At 41.7% G+C, this 20,220-nt stretch overlaps 1 protein-coding gene and 1 long non-coding RNA gene across 5 annotated transcripts in view; one reads left to right on the plus strand and one right to left on the minus strand.

Annotated features, from left to right (window-relative positions):
* ZNF546 (zinc finger protein 546) overlaps positions 1–8,079 on the minus strand; it is an 18,124-nt gene extending 10,045 nt beyond the window's left edge. The window contains exons 1-3 of one of the 4 annotated variants that reach the window (XR_004260087.1): positions 7,953–8,060; positions 7,195–7,251; positions 335–421 (exon numbers count right to left, since the gene is read on the minus strand). Coding sequence is in view for 1 of the 4 variants with exons in the window: in XM_032248788.1 (XP_032104679.1) it covers positions 335–421; positions 6,416–6,502 (174 nt within the window). In the remaining 3 variants the exon portion in view is untranslated. Of the gene's footprint in view, positions 1–334; positions 422–6,415; positions 6,651–7,194; positions 7,252–7,952 lie in introns of those variants that run through there. The other 3 variants (XR_004260089.1, XR_004260088.1, XM_032248788.1) reach the window with 3 other exon arrangements.
* Positions 8,080–8,211: 132 nt separating this feature from the next.
* LOC116530632 lies at positions 8,212–19,446 on the plus strand. Its single transcript, XR_004260090.1, has 2 exons — positions 8,212–8,298; positions 18,661–19,446. It is a non-coding gene; the product is annotated as an uncharacterized LOC116530632 (long non-coding RNA).
* The last annotated feature ends 774 nt before the right edge of the window (positions 19,447–20,220 follow it).

Here is a 20,220-nt window from a genome sequence, read left to right on the forward strand (position 1 = left end):
AAAAAAAAAAAAAAAAAAAAAAAAAAGAACCATGACTCGACAGTAACTCAAATATTTCCCTTGAGGGACTTCATCTTTCACTGCTCCACCAATGTTCCTGAGAGAAGACTGGGCACATAGATGAATGGGCAATAGGTGAGCATTGCTAAGAGAAAATAGGAGCAAATGAGGAAGACACTAGACTATGTGGCACTATCCTTCACTGCGATCAGAGTAACTAGGGAGCAGATTCCACAACCGGATTGTCTTAGGAAGGAAGTCTCAAGATAATGAGATTTCAGTGATCAATGAATTTAAAAGCACAACATTTCAAGGAAGAAAAACACAAACTTACATGGGCCATGGTTTTGGCACCACAAGAACTTGTCAGTTCTCCTTGGGCTTCCTCCATGGAGATGCACAGAATCCAGAGAAGCCGGGGCTAGGGGAAGAACAAGTGACTCTGAGGCCAGATGTGTCTCTGAAGTCCTAAAATGACTTAAGTTAATAAGATCCTGTTTTTGCATAATTTCTACTTCCAACCCCACCATTCTGCACATATAAACAGGGGAAGAAAGCCAAACCCTCCCTATACTATGAGAAACCACTTGTGCATGTGTAGATACAGGGTAGAGGCCTCATGCGCAAAGCTAGATCAGGAGCTCCAGCAGAAGGGTCTCTGGCTTACTTCAACTTCTGATGCTGCTGATGAGTAGCTGAAACTGAATTTTTAGATCCTGCCTTGAGCAGATCCCCTTCCATCCATGCCCACCTTAGGGCTGAGAAGGGGCCACCCATACAAATCCAAATATCATTCATGGCTTGGCAATATGCCTGGACTCCACAGACAGGAAGGCAGAAAACAGTGAGCAGCCCTTCTCACTGCAAAACTGCACTTGCCCTGTGGAGCCCTTCCCAGCTAGAACCACAGCCCCCAGAATTCTGTTTCCAACCAATTTCCTAACTGATTCCCCAACCAGGAACAGCTATACTGCTTTCCTGCATGAAGTCACTGACCACGCCAATATCTCAATATCAAGGCTGGAGTGGTGTGAATTCATGCCCACGGCTGCCAGGTGACAACAAAAATAGCTATTTTTAGGATCTTTTGCATGATGGGCCCTTTATCATATTAACATTTAACCATGCAATGCATTTATCTCCTTTCAACAGATGAGGTAATGAAGGCTCAAAGTAAAGTACCTTGCCCAAATTCACAGAAAGAGGCAGAGCTGTAGTTTGAATCCATGTTTCTCTAAATATAAAGCCAATTCTCTCTCGCGCTCTCTGTTTTTTTTTTTTTTTCTGGAGATAGGGTCTTGCTCTCTCAACTCTAGGTTTTCCTCTGAAGCTCAGAATTTTTTCAAATGAAACTTAAGCATGGGAAATTCACTAAAAATAGCAACATATCATCCACAGAAGTTATCAAATTTCAATACAATTAAGGAGACCCTAGTCAAGGAAGTACCAGTTGACAGTTATTAGAATGGCAGATTTAAAAGACTAATGATATGCAGATGAGCAACATCACAGGGAAATGGATACTGTGTAAATGCTACAGATTTGTAGGACCTTAAAACATGGCATGTAGAAGGATGTGAGGGACTTTTACCATCCAACCCAGAAGTAGAGCCTACTTCTGGGGCTCTACGCAAACCAAATGACTGTAAATGTGTATTAAGATGTATGCAGGTTAGGCCAGGAGCGGTGGCTCACACCTGTAATCCTAGCCCTTTGGGAGGCCGAGGCGGGCCGATCACTTGAGATCAGGAGTTTGAAACCAGCCTGGATAACATGGTGAATCCCTGTCTCTACTAAAAATACAAAAAAAAAATTAGCCAGGCATGATGGTACATGCCTGTAATCCCAGCTACTTAGGAGGCTAAGGCAGGAGAATTGCTTGAACCTGGGAGGCAGGGGTTACAGTGAGCTGAGATCGCACCACTGCACTCCAGCCTGGGCGACAGGCTGCTAAAAATGCAAAAATTTGCTGGGCATGGTGGCAGGGGCCTGTGGTCCCAGCTACTCAGGAAGCTGAGGCAGAATCGCTTGAACCTGGGAGGCAGAGGCTGCAGTGAGCCGAGATCTCACCACTGCACTCCAGCCTTGGTGATAAAGCAAGACTCTGTCACACACACACACACACAAAAGTTCAGTTTCTCAGTCAACTTAGCCATATTTCAGGTGCTTATTAGCCACATGTGGCAAACAGCTACCATACTGGAGAACACAGAACATATTCATCAACATGGAAAGATCTACTGGACAGCACTGGACGTCTCCTTCCTATGAACTCCCAAGGCCTGTGACCTGAACTTCTTTACTGTTTTTTATCTTCTACCTTATACTTATTCAGTCTATTCTGATTTTATACTCTCCGCTGTAGGGTGGCACCTATGTGTTTTCAGTTCTTGTACTCCTCTAATTACTAACACAAGATTCAGTATACTATGAGTCCTTATGTCTGATATTTGACTAAAATTCCATTTTTAGGTATTTTTTCTTGGAAGTGGCTATTAAAGCATATTAAGACATACACATAAGATATTTATCATGAAACAACTTAAAATAATCAAATATTAAAAATACTAATAGCTACAGTAGGCAACAGGTTAAATAAACTATGGTCTGTTATGATGGCACACCAAGGCCTATTTATTGGTGTGCCAATAAATTGGTCCCTATTTATTTTTGGAGGAAGACATCAATGATGTGTTACCGACTGATACCGGCAAATTAAAGGAGCATGTGCCATCATGGGAAGAGTTATAATATTGTCATTAAAAACACAGACTCTGTTGTCAAATTTTCAGAATGTGAATCTTAGTCTGACAGCTACATACTTTTCAGTTAGTTTGTTGGTAAATTAGGGATAAGAACAGCACCAATCTCATGGGGTGGTCATGAAGGTTGAGATAATACACATATCCCACTTAATAATACGTAATTACTTAATAAAAGTTAGACAGTATTATTAAAATAGAGGATATTATGTCCTTAATTCCATTGCTATTAAATAAAATCATTTTATATTATTTCACTTATTTCAAGTAAAGTTTGAATCTCATGCCCATTTTTTAATAATGATATTTTAAGTATTTTAGAGCTGAGCCTTGAAGATGCAATTATTTTAAATCAACAACATTAGTAAAACAGACTCCCAGAAAAATAATCAATAAATCTCTTGGCTTGGTGTGGTGACTCACGCCTGTAATACCAGGCCTTTAGGAGGCTGAGATGGGTGGATCACCTGAGGTCAGAAGTTTGAGACCAGCCTGGCCAACATGGTGAAACCCCCGTCTCTACTAAAAACACAAAAATTAGCCAGGGGTGGTGACATGCACCTGTAATCCCTGCTACTAGGGAGGCTGAGGCAGGAGAATTGCTTGAACCTGGAAGGCAGAGGTTGCAGTGAGCTGAGATTGCACCACTGCTCTCCAGCCTGGGCAATAGAGTGAGACTCTGTCTCAAAAACAAAACAAAACAAAACAAAGCAATCTCCTCTCGTTCTTGCAACTACCAAAGAGGAGACATCATTCTTCAACATAAAACTAGCTAAAAGGATCTAATTAAGGTAGGGGTCTCCAACCCCCTGGGTCACTGACTGATACTGGACCCCAGCCTGTTAGGAACTGGGTCACACAGCAGAAGGTGAGCAGCAGGCCAGCAAGGGAAGCTTCATCTGTATTTACAGCTACTCCCCATTGCTCACATTAACCACTTGATCTCTGCCTCCTGTCACATCAACTGCAGCATTATGAACTGAACATGTGAGGGATCTAGGTTGCATACTCCTTATGAGAATCTAATGCCTGATGATCTGTCATTGTCTCCCAACACTCCCAGATGGGACCATATAGTTGCAGGAAAACAAGCTCAGTGCTCCCACTGATTCCATATTATGATGAGCTGTAGAATGATTTAATTATATGTTACAATGTAATAATAAGAATAAAGTGCACAATAAACATAATGTGGTTGAATCATCCTGAAACCATCTCCCTCTCTATCTGTGAAAAAACTGTCCGCCATAAAACCAGTCCCTGGTGCCAAAAACGTTGGGGACTGATGTAATAAGGCAATATATAGATGACTTTAATATGAGGTTCAATCTTGTTCTCCTCTTCTATATGTAAATATTTACATGAATATTTATAGCTGTTACTATCTTATTCTGTTTTCTGTTATAAATCCATCCTATAAAATGTTATTTGCATAATGGAATACTGAACAAAACCTAGCCAAAATAAGAGTATTGCTATGTCCTGTAAAAGCAACCTTAAAAATCTAAAAAAAAAGTATAATCCTGAAGAACTGTCTTATTTGATAAATTGTATAATATTAATTATCCTTAATTGGTTTATATAACCCTAAAAGTTGTAAATATCTCAAAGGTTAATCAAACTTAGCAGGGTTAATTGGTGTTTCACGCTTCTCCCTACTGCACAGAGATATAAGAAAGCTGACCAGGTGAGGTGGCTTATGCCTGTAATCCCAAGCACTTTAGGAGGCTGAGGCGGGTGGACCACAAGGTCAGGAATTCGAGACCAGCCTGGCCAACATGGTGAAACCCCATCTTTACTAAAAATACAAAAATCAGTCAGGCGTGGTAGCACGTGCCTATAATCCCAGCAACTCGGGAGGCTAAGGCAGGAGAATCGCTTGAACCAGAAGGTAGGGGCTGCAGTGAGCTGAGATCGCACCACTGCACTCCAGCCTGGGTGAAAGAGCAAAACTTCACCTCAAAAAAAAAAAAAAGCTATGGTTAGGGAGAATCACTTTTTCTAACTAGGAATTGGAGAGTCTTTGTGTCCTTTGAAAGATCAGTTAGTGCAATTTCTATTCTGCAGGAAGAAAAACGCATGTGCGTGTGTGTGCACATGCACGCACACACACGACACATACACACATACAAGTGTACTGAAAAATCTTCCTAAAATATAGTTTCCCAAAGTAATAAAAGTGATGCTGGAGCTATTTTAACTTTCTTCTTTATAAGTCCCTTATGTAATATAACTGAGTAATTGAATAATTTTTAAAAAGTAAGCATTAATTCTATAATCAGAAGTATACAAGAAATCTATATCCAATTATAAAATAAAATGTTTTAACATGTCAGAAGCAAATTGGCTTGACATATATGGAAACAGTAAGAAAACAGTGTGACTGCCGGGCGCGGTGGCTCACGCCTGTAATCCCAGCACTTTGGGAGGCCGAGGCGGGTGGATCACGAGGTCAAGAGATCGAGACCATCCTGGTCAACATGGTGAAACCCCGTCTCTACTAAAACTACAAAAAATTAGCTGGGCATGGTGGCGCGTGCCTGTAATCCCAGCGACTCAGGAGGCTGAGGCAGGAGAATTGCCTGAACCCAGGAGGCGGAGGTTGCGGTGAGCCGAGATCGCGCCATTGCACTCCAGCCTGGGTAACAAGAGCGAAACTCCGTCTCCCTCCCCAAAAAAAAAAAAAAAAAAAAAGGAAAACTGTGACCATTATAAATAAATGCCTGCCAGTTCTTGAACATTCTTCTTCAATTCAACAAGACCTTTTCACTATTAAGATTCTTCTCTGAATACACAAGCCAGGTGAATGGCACCTGTAGCCTGAATAAGAAAATTTATGCAAAGCAGACAGAAGAGTGTTTGGTTCTCTTCCACTTCTCCAGCAAACAATCAATTGAAATGTCAATTCTGATATAATACCTTGTTAAATGTCTTTAAATCCTAAATTAGTGAGATTCATATAAAATTTAAAATTTCTGGTTGGATGCGGTGGCTCATGCCTGTGATCCCAAGACTTTGGGAGGTCAAGGCAAGTGGATCACCTGAGGTCAGGAGTTCAACACCAGCCTGACCAACATAGTGAAACCCTTTCTCTACCAAAAATACAAAAATTAGCCAGGCATGGTGGTGGGTGCCTGTAATCCCTGCTACTTGGGAGGCTGAGGCAGTAGAATCACTTGAACCCAGGAGGCAGAGGCTCCAGTGAGCTGAGTTCACACCACTGCACTCCAGTCTGGGCGACAGAGCAAGACTCCGTCTTGGGAAAAAAAAAATTTGCATATTATTCTTCATCACTATGACTATTACTTTCTCATATGTACTTTTTTCCCCCATATGTACTTTTTATTCTTACAACTAGCTCTGTATAAACATAAATCTCAACTCATGGATTTCTTGGAAAAAATCCCTGTTCATGTTCACACAGATTTCTATGCTTGGACTTCCAATCACATTCCCACTCCTAAAAACCTTAAAAACAGACGACCATTATCACTTGCTTACTGATACCAGTCAAGTCATCTCTATTCCTGTCATACTTTAAAACTGAGGTCTTTGGAGTAGATTGGAGAAGATGAATGATATGATCCTACCTAAACATTAATCTCAATAAAACAAAGTTTAAACTTTAGACTCCAAAATATGCATTTATCTACTATTACGGAAAGTGAATGTAGAGGAATGATTTGAAAAACGAGAAGTTCATTTAGAGGCCCGTGGAGGATCCACCTGGCATGGTCCATTGTTCACTGGAAAGGAAGGCCTGTAATAGGTCACTGGACAATTCAGGAAAAGCAAAGCAGGCTGGACGCAGTGGCTAATGCCTGTAATCCCAGCACTCTGGGAGGTAGAGGCAGGCGGATCACAAGGTCAAGAGATAGAGACTATCCTAGCCAACATGGTGAAACCTTGTCACTCACAAAAAAATTAGCTGGGTGTGGTGGCGCATGCCTGTAGTCCCAGCTACTCAGGAGGCTGAGGCAATATAATTGCTTGAATCCAGTAGGCGGAGGTTGGCAGTGAGTCGAGATCGCATCACTGCACTCCAGCCTCCAGAGCAAGACTCCGTCTCAAAAGAAAAAAGGAAAAGTAAAGCAATGTTTCCATGTCCTAAAAACAAAACATCTTATGTATTTATTTAAATATTTATTTAAAGATTTGGACCAGAGAGTTGCAATTTATGTCTTTTTTATATTGAATCAAAGAATTTTTTCAAAGGGACAAATGCAAATGAAAGCCACAGAAAGTACCAAGGGATGTGATTTTTGTGACTATGAGCAATGAGGACACAGGCTCTGGGGTAGATTGTGGCTGTCTGACATAGTGTAGTACCATGCCGTGTGACCGGGTGCAGGCAAGGCTGGGTGAAGATGAGAATGTGTGATTTGGAATGTGTGATTTGTATTTTATGAACAAAGAGGAAACATCAACTTACCTGGATCTGAACTTTTGGACCTGCTACAACAATTGTTCCCTTCTTTTCAGGATCCTTCTTTTGGTGAATGGCAGGATGAGGGAAGAAAAAAATCGTGAGACAGCAGTCCTTTCTTAGAGCACAGACCGACCCAGAATATCCCCCTCTAGCGCCACATCTGCGCCGACCTGACGCATCTAACAGCTGTGTGAGAGTGAAGCTGGAATCTGTCTCTGAACTCACAGCAGATTTCTAGATCTGAGGTACGCGAATTCGGTGGTTCTGAAAAACGCAGCTGTCCACACAGCGCCTCCAATGGGCGCCCTTCCATCCTGTCGTCCCAGGAGTCTGTTTTAGGGACACTTCTAACTCAAAAGTCCAATTGCCAACCCAGGTCTGTACCTTCTTGCTGAGAACCTTCATCCCAGAACTCAGTATGTGACTTCCCCCTTGGGGACACTGCGCTGTGCAGGCACCCGGGGCCGTGAGGGGGGCAGAGGGTCAGTGACACACACCAGAAAGCCAGGCACCTGTCTCAGCCTCACATCTGCACCCACACCCACCCAACCCGGTCCTGACAGGCACCCCGTCGCGCGCGCGGCACACATACAGCCACCGTCTACCACACTGTGTCACACAATCCCCCTTCTCCGCTCCCCACGCTCGCACAGGCCTGAGGCTCCCTCCGGGCATGGCACGCCAGGTCTGGGCCCTAGAGCGCCTCATTTTGGGCGGCAGTTTCATCCCCAGTGCTACTCCTGAGTCCCGTTCCTCCTCACCTAGCTCCGACTTCTTGTCTGTGAAGAACGCACCCAGGCGGCTGAACCGGTAGGCAAGCAACGGAAATGGCCCCCGGGGTCCAGGCAACACTGCCCAAGGGGCTTCTGGGAAATGCAGTCCACAGGGTCTCTGTGCGCAGGCGCGGACGCGCGCGCACCCGATGGCTTCAACTTAAGGCCCGGGAACCCACGCGGGAAGCTGAGGAGGAGAACAGACGCCTCTGTGCCTCGCCAGGCCACTTGAGTGTGGGACCGCCGAGTGTATCCTTGGGACCCTGAGGCCGAGTGCGTGCAGGACTGGGCGATACCTCCGCCAGGCAGGATTTTGTCTGATTCACCCCTTGAGGTAGTCCCGGGGTAGTACATCGTAGGCGCTCCATACGTGTATTATAAAGAATGTTTGCCTGGCCATTTGTGCTTGACCTTGTCAGCGCGTGTATGTGGTACTGTGAGGGTTGCGGGACCGACGGAGCCTCTTTGGCTGTGGCGGGTTGTGTTTCCGCGTGTGTGTAATTTGAGTGTGAGTCGGTGTGTAGTGAGTAAAGGCATCTGACTGGAGAAAACCACAGAAAATACCTGGGGGTGTGATTTTTGTGACTTTGGTCAATGGGACGACAGGCTCTGTGGTAGATCGTGTCTGTGCTTGACGTAACAATGTGGTACTATGCCGTGTGACTGGGTGCAGGCAAGGCTATGTGAAGATGTGAACGTGTGACTTGGAAAATCTGGATGTGGAATGTCACAGGTGCTAGTGGAATTGTGACTGTGTGTGTATAAAAGTGTGCAACCATAGGCCTATATGTCTGTGGAATAAAGAGCATATGTTATATATTCTTAGAGTATCAACTTTATTTAAAGATTTGGACCGGAGAGTTGCAATTTATGTGCCAAAGAATTTTGTCTTTTTATATTGATTTAAATGAATTTTTTACAAAGAGAAAAATACAAATAATAGTAACTTTTAAACAATATTAAGAACTTCCTTCCACTGTTCTATTCTGGCAATGAGTCTTTGGCAGATCAATTTGAAAAGCTTGGACTGAGGACATTATACGTGGCAAGCACATTAGGCAGTCAGCCCTTGGTTCCTTAATACCATGCTTCATTGAAAGGAGCAAGACTCCATGGAGAAATGGCAGGTTCCAGGGCTAGGGAAGGGAAGGTTCAGAATGAACTAGAACAACCTGTGCTAGAAAAGTAAGGAAGTGCTCAAAAAATGGTAGGGACGTGTTCAAAGGACATGGAAACCCGATTGAAGGGACTTTCACTGACCAAACCTGACATGGTTTGAGCATCAAAATAAATAGTGCTAGTTATAGATTAAAACCCATTAAATAACAGAGAATCATAATTCCAAACTGATATAAATCAGTAAGTGAAAAAAATTGAAAGTTTGATGAGGGACTGGATGTTTACATTGTTGCAAAGAACCACACCCCCCAGCCCCTCACCCCCTCCCCCGCACCCGCAACCAAGTCCCTTAAAAATGTGCCCATATAAGGCTGGGCGAGGTGGCTTATGCCTGTAATCCCAGCCCTTTGGGAGGCTGAGGTGGGCGGATCACAAGATCAGGAGTTTGAGACCAGCCTGACTAACATGATGAGACCCAATTCTCTACTAAAAAATTACAAAAATTAGCCAGGCATGGTGGTATGCACCTGTAATCCCAGCTACTCAGGACGTTGAGGCAGGAGAATCGCTTGAACCTGGGAGACAGAGGTTTTAGTGAGCCAAGATCGTGCCACTGCACTCCAGCCTTGGGGACAGAATGAAACTCTGCCTCAAAAAAAAAAAAAAAAAAAAAGTGTCCATACGAAAAAATGCTCAACATCACTAATCATCAGAAAAATGCAAATTAAAACCATATGAGATACCACCTCACAGTGTTAAAATGGCTATAATCAAAGAGACAAAATACAACAAGGGTTGGTGAGAATATGGATATAAGGGAACACTTACTATTTGTGGGAATGTAAATTAGTACATACATTATAGAAAATAATGCCTCTTCCAGAGGTTTCTCAAATTAAAAATATAATTATATGACCCAGCCATCCCACTACTGGGTGTATATCTGTGTTAGTCCATTCTTGTATTTCTATAAGGAAAACCCAAGTCTGGGTAATTTCCAAGAAAAGAGGTTTATTGGGTCACAGTTCTGCAGGCTGTACAGGAAGCATAATGACATCTGCCTTGGGGCAGGCCTCAGGAAGCTTCCAATCATTTCAGAAGGCAAAATGGGCACATTACATGGTGAAAGCAGGAGCAAGAGAGTGAGGAGGGAGATGCTACACACGTTTAAATGTCCAGATCTCATGAGAACTTACTTTCATGAAGATGGAAACAAGGGGATGGTGCTAAACCATTCATGAGAATCTGCCCCCATGATCCAGTCACCTCCCACCAGTCCCCACTTCCAATATTGGGGATTACATTTTGGTATGAGATTTGGATTGTGACACACATCCAAACGATATCATTCTGCCCCTGGCCTCTCTCAAATCTCATGGCTGTCTCACATTTCAAAATACAATCATGCCTTCCTAATAGTCCCCCAAAGTCTTAACTGATTCCAGCATTAACTCAAAACTCCAAAGTCTGAAGTCTCATCTGAGATAAGGCCAGTCCTTTCCATCAACGAGCCTGTAAAATAAAAAACAAGTTAGTTACTTCCAAGATACAATGGGGGTACAAGCATTGGATAGATAGTCCTGTTGCAAAAGGGAGAAATTAGCTAAAAGAACAAGGATACAGGCCCTATGCAAAATCGAAACACAGTAGGGCAGTAATTAAATCTTAAAGCTCCAGAATAATCTTTAACTCCATGTCCCATGTCCTGGGCACACCAATTTAAGGGTAGGCTCCCAAGGCCTTGGGCAGTTCTTCCCCTATGGCTTTGCAGGGTTCAGGCTCAGAGGCTGCTCTCACAGGCTGTTGAGTGCCTGTGGCTTTTCTATACTGATGATGTCAGCTGCCAGTGGATCTACCATTCTGGGATCTGGAAGATGGTGGCCCTCTTCTTATAACTCCACTAGTCAGTGCCCCAGTGTGGAATCTGAGTTAGGGTTCCAACCCCACATTTCCTTTTTGCCCTGCAAAAAGAGGTTCTCTGTCAAGGCTTAGCCCCTGTGGCATGCTTCTGCCTGGACACCTTGACTCTTCCATATATCCTCTGAAATTTAGGTGGAAGCTCTCAAGCCTTATTTATACTCTGTGTACCTGCAGACTTAACACCATATGGAAGCCACCAAGACTTATGGCTTGCAACCTTTGGAGCTGCAGTCTGAGTCACAGCTGGAGTTGGAGCAGCTAGAGTGCAGGGAGCCATGTCCTGAGGCTGCACAGGTCACTCCTGGCCCATGAAACCATTCTTTCCTCCTAGGCATCAGGGCCTGTGATGGGAGGGGCTGCCTCTTAGATCTCTGAAATGCCCGTTTCCCATTGAGTTGGCTATCCGCACTTGCCTCCTTTTTAGTTATGCAAATTTATCTAGCAAATTGTTGCTCAGAAACCTACTTGAATTCTTCTGAAAATGAGCTTTTCTTTTCTACCACATGGCCAATGCCAGTCTTCCAAACTTTTACACTGCTTAGTTCCAGCTTTAAGTCATTTCTTTACTCCCACATCTTAGGGTAGGCAGTTACAAGCACTAGGCTACATCTTGAATGCTTTGCTATTTAGACATTTCTTCTTCTAGATACCCTAGGTTATCACTCTCAAGTTCAAACTTCCATAGATCCCTAGAACATGGACACAATGCAGCCAAGCTCTTTGCTAATGCATAACAGAAGGGAACTTTGCTCCAGTTCCCAATAAATTCCTAATTTTCATCTGAGACCTTGGTAGCCTGAACTTCGTTGTCCATATCACTATCAGCATTTTAGTCACAACCATTTAACCAGTCTCTAAAAAGTTCCAAATTTTCCTTTATCTTCCTGTCTTATGAGCTCTCAACTCTCTTGCAACCTCTGCCTGTTACCCAATTCCAAATCTGCTTCCACATTTTCAGGCATCTTTATAGCAATGCCCAACTCCTCTACCAATTTTCTGTATTAGTCCATTCTTGAATTGCTGTAAAGGAATACCTGAGACTAGGTAATTTGTAAGTAAAGAGGTTTAATTGGCTCACAGTTCTGCAGGCTGTACAGGAAGTATAATGGCACCTACTTCTGGGGAGGCCTGAGGAAGCTTCCAGTCATAGTAGAAGACAAAAGGGGAGTAGGCATGTCATATGTCAAAAGCAGGAGCAAGAGGGTGAGGGGAGGTGCTATATACACTTATAAACAACCAGATCTCATGAGAACTCACTATTGTGAGATCAGTACTAAGGGATGGTGCTACATCATTCATGAGAACTCCACCCCCATGATCCAATCACCTCCCACCAGGCCCCACCTCCAACATTGGGGATTACACATCCATATGAGATTTGGGCAGGGACACACATTTAAACTGTATCAATATCCAAAGGAAATAAAATCAATATGTTTAAGAGATATCTATGCCCCCATGTTTGATGCAGCACTATTCACAATAGCCAAGATATGGAAGCAACCTAAGTGTTCATCAAAGGATGAATGGATAAAGGAAATGGGATATATATAATGGAATAGTATTCAGACTTTAAAAAGGAGGAAATCCCTGCAACAAGGATGACCTGGAGGACATTATGTTAAGTGAAGTAAGCCTGGCATAGAAAGACAAATACTGCATGATCTCACTTATATGTGGAATCTAAATAAGTTGAACTCATAGAAGTAGAGAGTAGAATTGTGGTTACCAGGGCCTGGCAGGGATGGGGGTGGCTGGACAGATGTTGATCAAAGGATATATACAATTTCAATTAGGAGGAATTAAGAAAACGTTTGGGCCATGCGCGGTGGCTCACACTTGTAATCCAGTACTTTGGGAGGCGAAGGCAGGTGGATTACATTTTAACATGAGATATGAGGGCAGGAGATCAAGACCATCCTGGCTAACATGGTGAAACCCCATCTGTACTAAAAATACAAAAAATTAGCTGGGCGTGGTGGCATGCACCTGTAGTCCCAGCTACTTGGGAGGCTGAGGCAGGAGAATCGCTTGAAGATGAGAGGCAGAGTTTGCAGTGAGTTGGGATTGTGCCATTGCACTCCAGTCTGGGTGACAGAGTGAGATTCTGTCTAAAAAAAGAAAAAAAAAGTTTATGTCCAAATTTGAGTCAGTGCTGGGTGAGACTAGAATGTCCATAAGAAACTGGATGTGATGGGGGCTCAACAATTTAGCAGAATTGTGACAGAGAGATGGGTGATAAGGTGAGTTAAATGCCAGCAAACCTCTCTCTTGCACCAAGCACTACCTAGGATATTCAGAGCCCATATGGGATGTGGTTAGAATTCTACAAGTGTCATTTACAAGTATGTGAGAGTGTGTGTGTGTGTGTGTGTGTGTGTGTGTGTGAGATGCACAAGTTTTTTACTATAATATAGTCCCATTTGTCTATTTTTGTTTTTGCTGCCTATACTTTTGAGGTCTAAGCCATAAAATCTTTGCCTAGACCAATGTCCTGAAGTATTTCCCCTATGTTTTCTCTTCATAGTTTTAGGTCTGCCATTTAAGTCTCTAATCCATTTAATCCATTTTCAGTTGAGTTTTGTAAATGGTGGGAGATAGGGGTCCAGTTTCATTCCTTGGCATATGCATATTCAATATTCCTAGCACCATTTATTGAGAAGGATACTCTTTCCCCTCTATATGTTTTTGGTGCCTTTGTTGAAAATCAGTTGGCTGTAAATGCAGATTTATTTCTGGTTCTCTATTCTGTTCCACTGGTCGGTGTCTGGTTTTATACCAACACCATACTGTTTTGGTTATCATAGCCTTGTAATACATCTTGAAGTCAGGTAGTGTGATGCCTTCAGCTTTGTTGTTTTTGTTCAGGGTTGCTTTCCCAATTGGTTTCTGGCTACATGAGATCTAGGAGGTTTTTGTGGAGTCTTTAGTTTTTCCTAGAAATATCATTGATGGAGCATATCGTTGGAAAAGAGGGACAGTTTTATTTCTTCTTTTCCAATTTGGATGTCTTTTATTTATTTCTCTTGCCTGATTAATCTGGCCAGGACTTCCAGTACTGTGCTGAATAGGAGTAGTGAAAGTGGGCATCCTTGTCTTGTTCCAATTCTTAGAGGAAGGCCTTTTAGCTTTTCCTCATTCAGTATGATATTGGCTGTGGGCTTGTCGTATGTGGCCCTTACTTTGTTGAGGTTTGTTCCTTCTATGCCTAGTTTGATGAGCGTTTTTATCTTGAAAGGATGTTTATTTTCATCAAGTGCTTTAATGTATCTATCAAGGTGATTATATGGCTTTTTCTCTTCATTCTGTTAATGTGATGTATTACATTTATTGATCTGAATATGTTAAACGTATCCTTGCATGCCTCAGATAAATCCCATTTGGTCATGGTGTATTATCTTTCTGATGTGCTGTTGAATTTGGCTAGTATTTAGTTGATAATTTTTGCTTCTATGTTCATCCAGGATATTGGCCTGTAATTTTTTTGTTGTTGCGACCTTGTCTGGTTTTTGGCCTCAAGGTAATGCTGGCCTCTTAGAATGAGCTAGGGAGAATCCCTTCTCTTCAATTTTTTGGAACAGTTTGAGAATTGTTGGTTCTCCTTTGAAAGTTTGGTAGAATTTGGAGTGAAGCACCAAGTCCTAGACTTTTCTTTGTTTGGGAGATTTTAATTATTGATTCAATATCTTTGAATCATTATTGGTCTTACTCATTATCGGTCTGTTCAGGTTTTATATTTCTTCCTTATTTAATCTTGGTAAATTATATGTATCCAGGAATTTATCCATTTCCTCCAGCTTTTCCAGTTTGTTAGTGTATATTTATTGTAGTCTCTGATGATCTTTGGTATTTCTGTGGTATCAGTTGTAATACACTTCTGATTTTTTTTATTTGGCTCTTTGCTTTTTTCTTGGTTAGTCTAGCCAGTGGTTTATCAATTCTATTTATCTTTTCCAAGAACCAACTTTTCATTTTGTTAATCCTTTGTATTTTTTTGAGTCTCTATTTTGTTTAGTAATTCTCTGACCTTTATTATGTCTTTGTACCAATGTGGGTGTGGTTTGTTCTTGCTTTGTAGTTCCTTGAGGGGCACGATTTGATAGTTTATTTAAAAATTTTCTGCTTCGGCCGGGCGCGGTGGCTCAAGCCTGTAATCCCAGCACTTTGGGAGGCCGAGGCGGGTGGATCACGAGGTCAAGAGATCAAGACCATCCTGGTCAACATGGTGAAACCCTGTCTCTACTAAAAATACAATACATTAGCTGGGCATGGTGGCGCGTGCCTGTAATCCCAGCTACTGAGGAGGTTGAGGCAGGAGAATTGCCTGAACCCGGGAGGCTGAGGTTGCGGTGAGCCGAGATCGCGCCATTGCACTCCAGCCTGGGTAACAAGAGTGAAACCCCGTCTCAAAAAAAAAAAAAAAAAAATTCTGCTTCTTTGATGTAGGCATTTATTGCTGTAAACTTTCTTACTGCTTTTGCTGTATCCCATACATTTTGGTATGTTGTATTTCTGTTTTCATTTGTTTCAAGAAATTTTTTATTTTCTCTTTTATTTCTTCCTTGAACCAGTAGTCATTGAGGAGCTTAATTTCCATGTATTTTTAGTTTCCAAAGTTCTGCTTCTTCCTGAATTTTAGGGGATTTTTCTGTTGTGATCTCAGAAGATACTTGATATTTCAATTTTTAAAAACAAAAACTGTTCTTCCTATCCCTTGTGTTGGTTATTCTGGGTGTTTTGCTCCACTGTGTTGCTGCAGCTTCTTAACTGGACTTGAGCTCTTCTAGAGCTATTTGTATTCATGGATAGCAAATTGTCCACTTTTGTGGGAGGAAGAGAGCAGGAATCCCCTACTCTGCTATCTTGTGACATCACTACTCTTTCTTTGTTTCTTATGACAACATTTTTGAAGAAAAAAGTTGTTATTTTATATAATGTCTCTCAATTTTGTAGTTTGATGTAGTCTTATGATGAGATTCAGGTTATGGATTTTTACTGGAATACTGGAATTACTGCATAATTTATGTGTGGCAAAGGTCACAGTGCAAATTAAATGACATGATCTTTGAATAAGGTCTAGACTCCTTTTGAAAGGCTGTTTGATCAGGGAAACTGCATTGCTCTACCACCTTATTTCATGGCTATGAGCATCAAACTTTAGGGAGTTGATCCTGACCTGTAACAAATATAGTGCCTTAGCTTTGCACCTATACCTCCAGTTTAACCACTACTTATTTTGTATTCCATGAACTACCCACTTATCTTTTTTACAATTTTGAAATTTTCTTTCAAAGGTAATAAAATACTGGAACTTTTGGGCCCATGAAGTCCAAGAGGACTTAATTAACATTAATTCCTTAAAAAAAAAAAAGATGGGGTTTTACCATGATGGCCAGGCTGGTTTTGAACTCCTGATCTCAGGTGATCCACCCACCTCAGCCTCTCAAAGTGCTAGGATTACAGGCGTAAGCCACCACGCCCGGCCCATTAACATTAATTCCTAAGAGTTTGCTGCAACTTGGCCTGATTTTCAAGACTGTACAAAACAGCACCTATCTTACGGTTTATATTGAGAGACAAGTCTCGTGTTTTTGCATGGGCCAGGTCCTTTGAGTGGAGGTATTTACAACCAAATTAAAACTGTGTAAGAATGTGTGCCACCTTAGTAAAGGTCAGATATGTCTCTCTTCCTAGAGGTGCTCCAGAGTAATAAAGATAAATACCTCTCCTTTCCCTTCCTAGTGAAAATTTGCATACATTCTGGAATACAGATAAGGTCACTCTTCTTTTTCTCTCATGTGGAGGATGGGCATGCCACCAGAAGCTTCATATAAGAACAGAGTTTCCTGATGTCAGGATTCTCCTATAAAGCACTCATTGCATATAGCAGATAACTTTTGTACCTTATTGCTTTACCCTATGGCAACTGGGGTTCTGGGAAGCAAGGCAAGATATTGTTCCTGCCACTTTTGCCATGGTGAAAAATGGTATGACTTTGACTCAGGGGTCTTATTTTTCTCTGTTAGATGTATGTGAAGCTGCAGCAGGCTATCTTGTTAGCATGCAAGTAGAGCAAAATCTTGAACCTTTCAGTTTCTGAATTATTAAGCATCTTTTCCTTTTTTTTTTTTTTTTTTTTTTTTTTTTTTGAGACAATCTGGCTGGAGTGCAGTGGCACGATCTCGGCTCACTGCAACCTCCGCCTCCCGGGTTCTCTGCTTCAGCCTCCTGAGTAGCTCGGATGACAGACACGTACCACCATGCCCTGCTAATTTTTGTATTTTTAGTAGAGATGGAGGTTTCACCATGTTGGTCAGGCTAGTCTGAAACTCCTGACCTTAGGTGATCCACCCACTCTTTTGTTGCCTTTTTATTGAATTATCTTTTTCATATTAGTCTGTAAGATTTATTTGTATTACATATTGAAATATCAAGATATTTGTTGTATATATATATATGTATTATAAATAACTTCTCCCATGAGAAGTTAAGAGATTTCTTTTCATTGATGAATGGAAATTATTAACTTTAACATAGCCAATAATTTTTTCTTTATTGTTAGAGCTTCTTAAAAATACTATCTTAGGCCTGGTGCAGTGGCTCACGCCTGTAATCTTAGCACTTTGGGAGGCCAAGGTGGGCGGATCACGAAGTCAGGAGTTTGAGACCAGCCTGATCAACATGGTGAAACCCCATCTCTACCAAAAATACAAAAATTAGCTGGGCATAGTGGCATGCACCGGTAATCCCAGCTACTCAGGAGACTGAGGCAAGAGAATCACTTGAACCTGGGAGGCGGAGGTTGCAGTGAGCCGAGGCACCACTGCACCGAAGCCTAGGCAACAGAGCGAGACTCTGTCTCCAAAAAAAATACTATTTTAAAAAAATGATAATAATTTTGCCAATCCAAAGGTCACGAAGCTATTCTTCTATGTAATTGTTTTCCTTTTGCCTTTACAATTAGATTGTAGGGGTCCAAATGAGGCAGGAGGATAGGGTCTGGAGACAGGGAACCTAAGACCAACCCCTGCTGACTTTCATTTACTTACAAATTTCAGAATTAGTTTCTCAGTTTCCAGCAAGGCAAAACTGCTGGAATTTTGATTGGCATTGGGTTGTTTATAGATCAATTTGTGGATAATTAATACTTTTATTCTTCTTCTTTTTTGAGACGGGGTCTTGCTCTGTTGCTCAGGCTGCAGTGCAGTGGCACAATCTCGGCTCACTGCAACCTCCACCTTCTGGGTTCAAGCCATTCTCCTGCCTCAGCCTCCCTACTAGCTGGGATCGCAGGAGCACGCCACCACACCCAGCTAATTTTTGTATTTTTAGTAGAGACGGGGTTTTACCATATTGCCTAGGCTGATCTAACTCCTGACCTCATGATCTGCCCACCTTGGCCTCCCAAAGTGCTGGCATTACAGGCATGAGCCACTGAGCCTAGCTAATATTTTTACTCTTAATCTTCCAATATATTAACATATTATATCCCAAAATTTATTTGTCTTCTTTGGTTTCTGTCAATATTCTGTAATTTATATCTCATATATATTTTAGATTTATCCTTGGCACTTAATAATCTATTTGATAAATGTTCTAACTTAAAATTTAAGTTCCTATTTATTTATTGCTGATATATATATTTGATTTTTTTCAGAGACAGTGGGTCTTGCTACATTGCCCAGGCTGAGCTTGAACTCCCCAGCTCAAGCAATTCTCCTGCCTCAGCCTCCTGAGTTGTTGGGACTGTGGATGATGCATGTCACCATGCCTGGCTTATATTTGATATTTTATGTTGACCTATGTTTAGCCACATTGCTGAATTCACTATTTAATTTTCATAGGTTTGTGTGATTTAGATTTTTCATATATGCAATCATGACATTTGTGAATAATGAGAGTTCTATTTCTTTTCCAGTCCCATGACTTTTTTTCTTATCTTATTATGCTAGGTGGAACTTCGGTACATTTATGTATTTAGCTATTAGTAGTTTTATTGAGGTATAATTGACCTACAATAAATTAGGTACAATTTGGTAAGTCTTGACACACATGCTTGAAAAAACATCACCACAGTAAAAACAAACAAACAAAAAAACTAAACATATCTATCACCTTCTACTCTTTTCTTTATAATCTGTCCCACCTGCCCCAAACCCCAGATAACCATTGGTATGCTTTGTCACTTAGATTAGTTTGCATTTTCTAAAACTTTATATAAATAGAATAATACAGTATGTATTATTTGTTGTCTAGATTCTGTCACTCAGCATAATTATTTTGAATTTCATGTTTTTGCATACATCAGTAGTTCATTTTCATATTACTGAGTGGTGTTAAATTGCATACATACATTACAATTTGTATATCCATTCACTTGCTGGTGGACATTTGGGTTGTTTCCAGTTTTAGCCATTTCAAATAAAAATGATGAGGACATTTATTTACAAGTCTTCATATGGATGTATGTTTTATTTTTTCTTACGTAAATACCCAGAAGTTGCTAAATCATCTGATAGGTGTGTATTTAGCATAAGAAATTGTCAAACTGTTTTCCAAAGTGGCTTACCATTTCACATTCCCACCAGCAGTGTGTAAGAGTTCCATTTCTTGGCCAGGCATAGTGGCTCACACCTGTAATCCCAACACTTTGGGAGGCCGAGGTGGGCAGATCATTTGAGGTCAGGAGTTCGAGACCAGTCTGGCCAATATAGTGAAACCCTGTATTAGCCAGGTGTCGTGGCAGGTGCCTGTGGTCCCAGCTACTCAGGAAGCTGAGGCAGAAGAATCATGAACATGGGAGGTGGAGGCTGCAGTGAGCTGAGATCTCACCACTGCACTCCAGCCTGGGTGCCAGAGCAAGACTCCATCTCAAAAAAATAAAAAAAGAGTTCAGTTTCTCAGTCAACCTAGCCATATCTCAGGTGCTCATTAGCCAGCCATATGTGGCGAGCGGCTGCCATACTGGAAAACACATATCCATCAACATGGAAAATTCTATTGGACAGCACTGGACGTCTCCTTGCTATGAACTCCCAAGACCTGTGACCTGAACTTCTTTATTGTCTTTTACCTGTAGGGAATGGGGGCGATGCATAGGGGCTTTATTCCGTGATTAAGGACTGCCATTTTCCATCCCTTTCCCCACATTTCGTAAGTCATCTGGTTTGAATTCCTTGGTTCACTCCAGGCCATGCACCTCATCTGTCATCTGTCA

The sequence above is a fragment of the Sapajus apella genome, unplaced genomic scaffold (genome assembly GCF_009761245.1).
Source record: "Sapajus apella isolate SASKATOON/1434 unplaced genomic scaffold, GSC_monkey_1.0 scaffold68, whole genome shotgun sequence".
Lineage (NCBI taxonomy): Eukaryota > Metazoa > Chordata > Mammalia > Primates > Cebidae > Sapajus > Sapajus apella.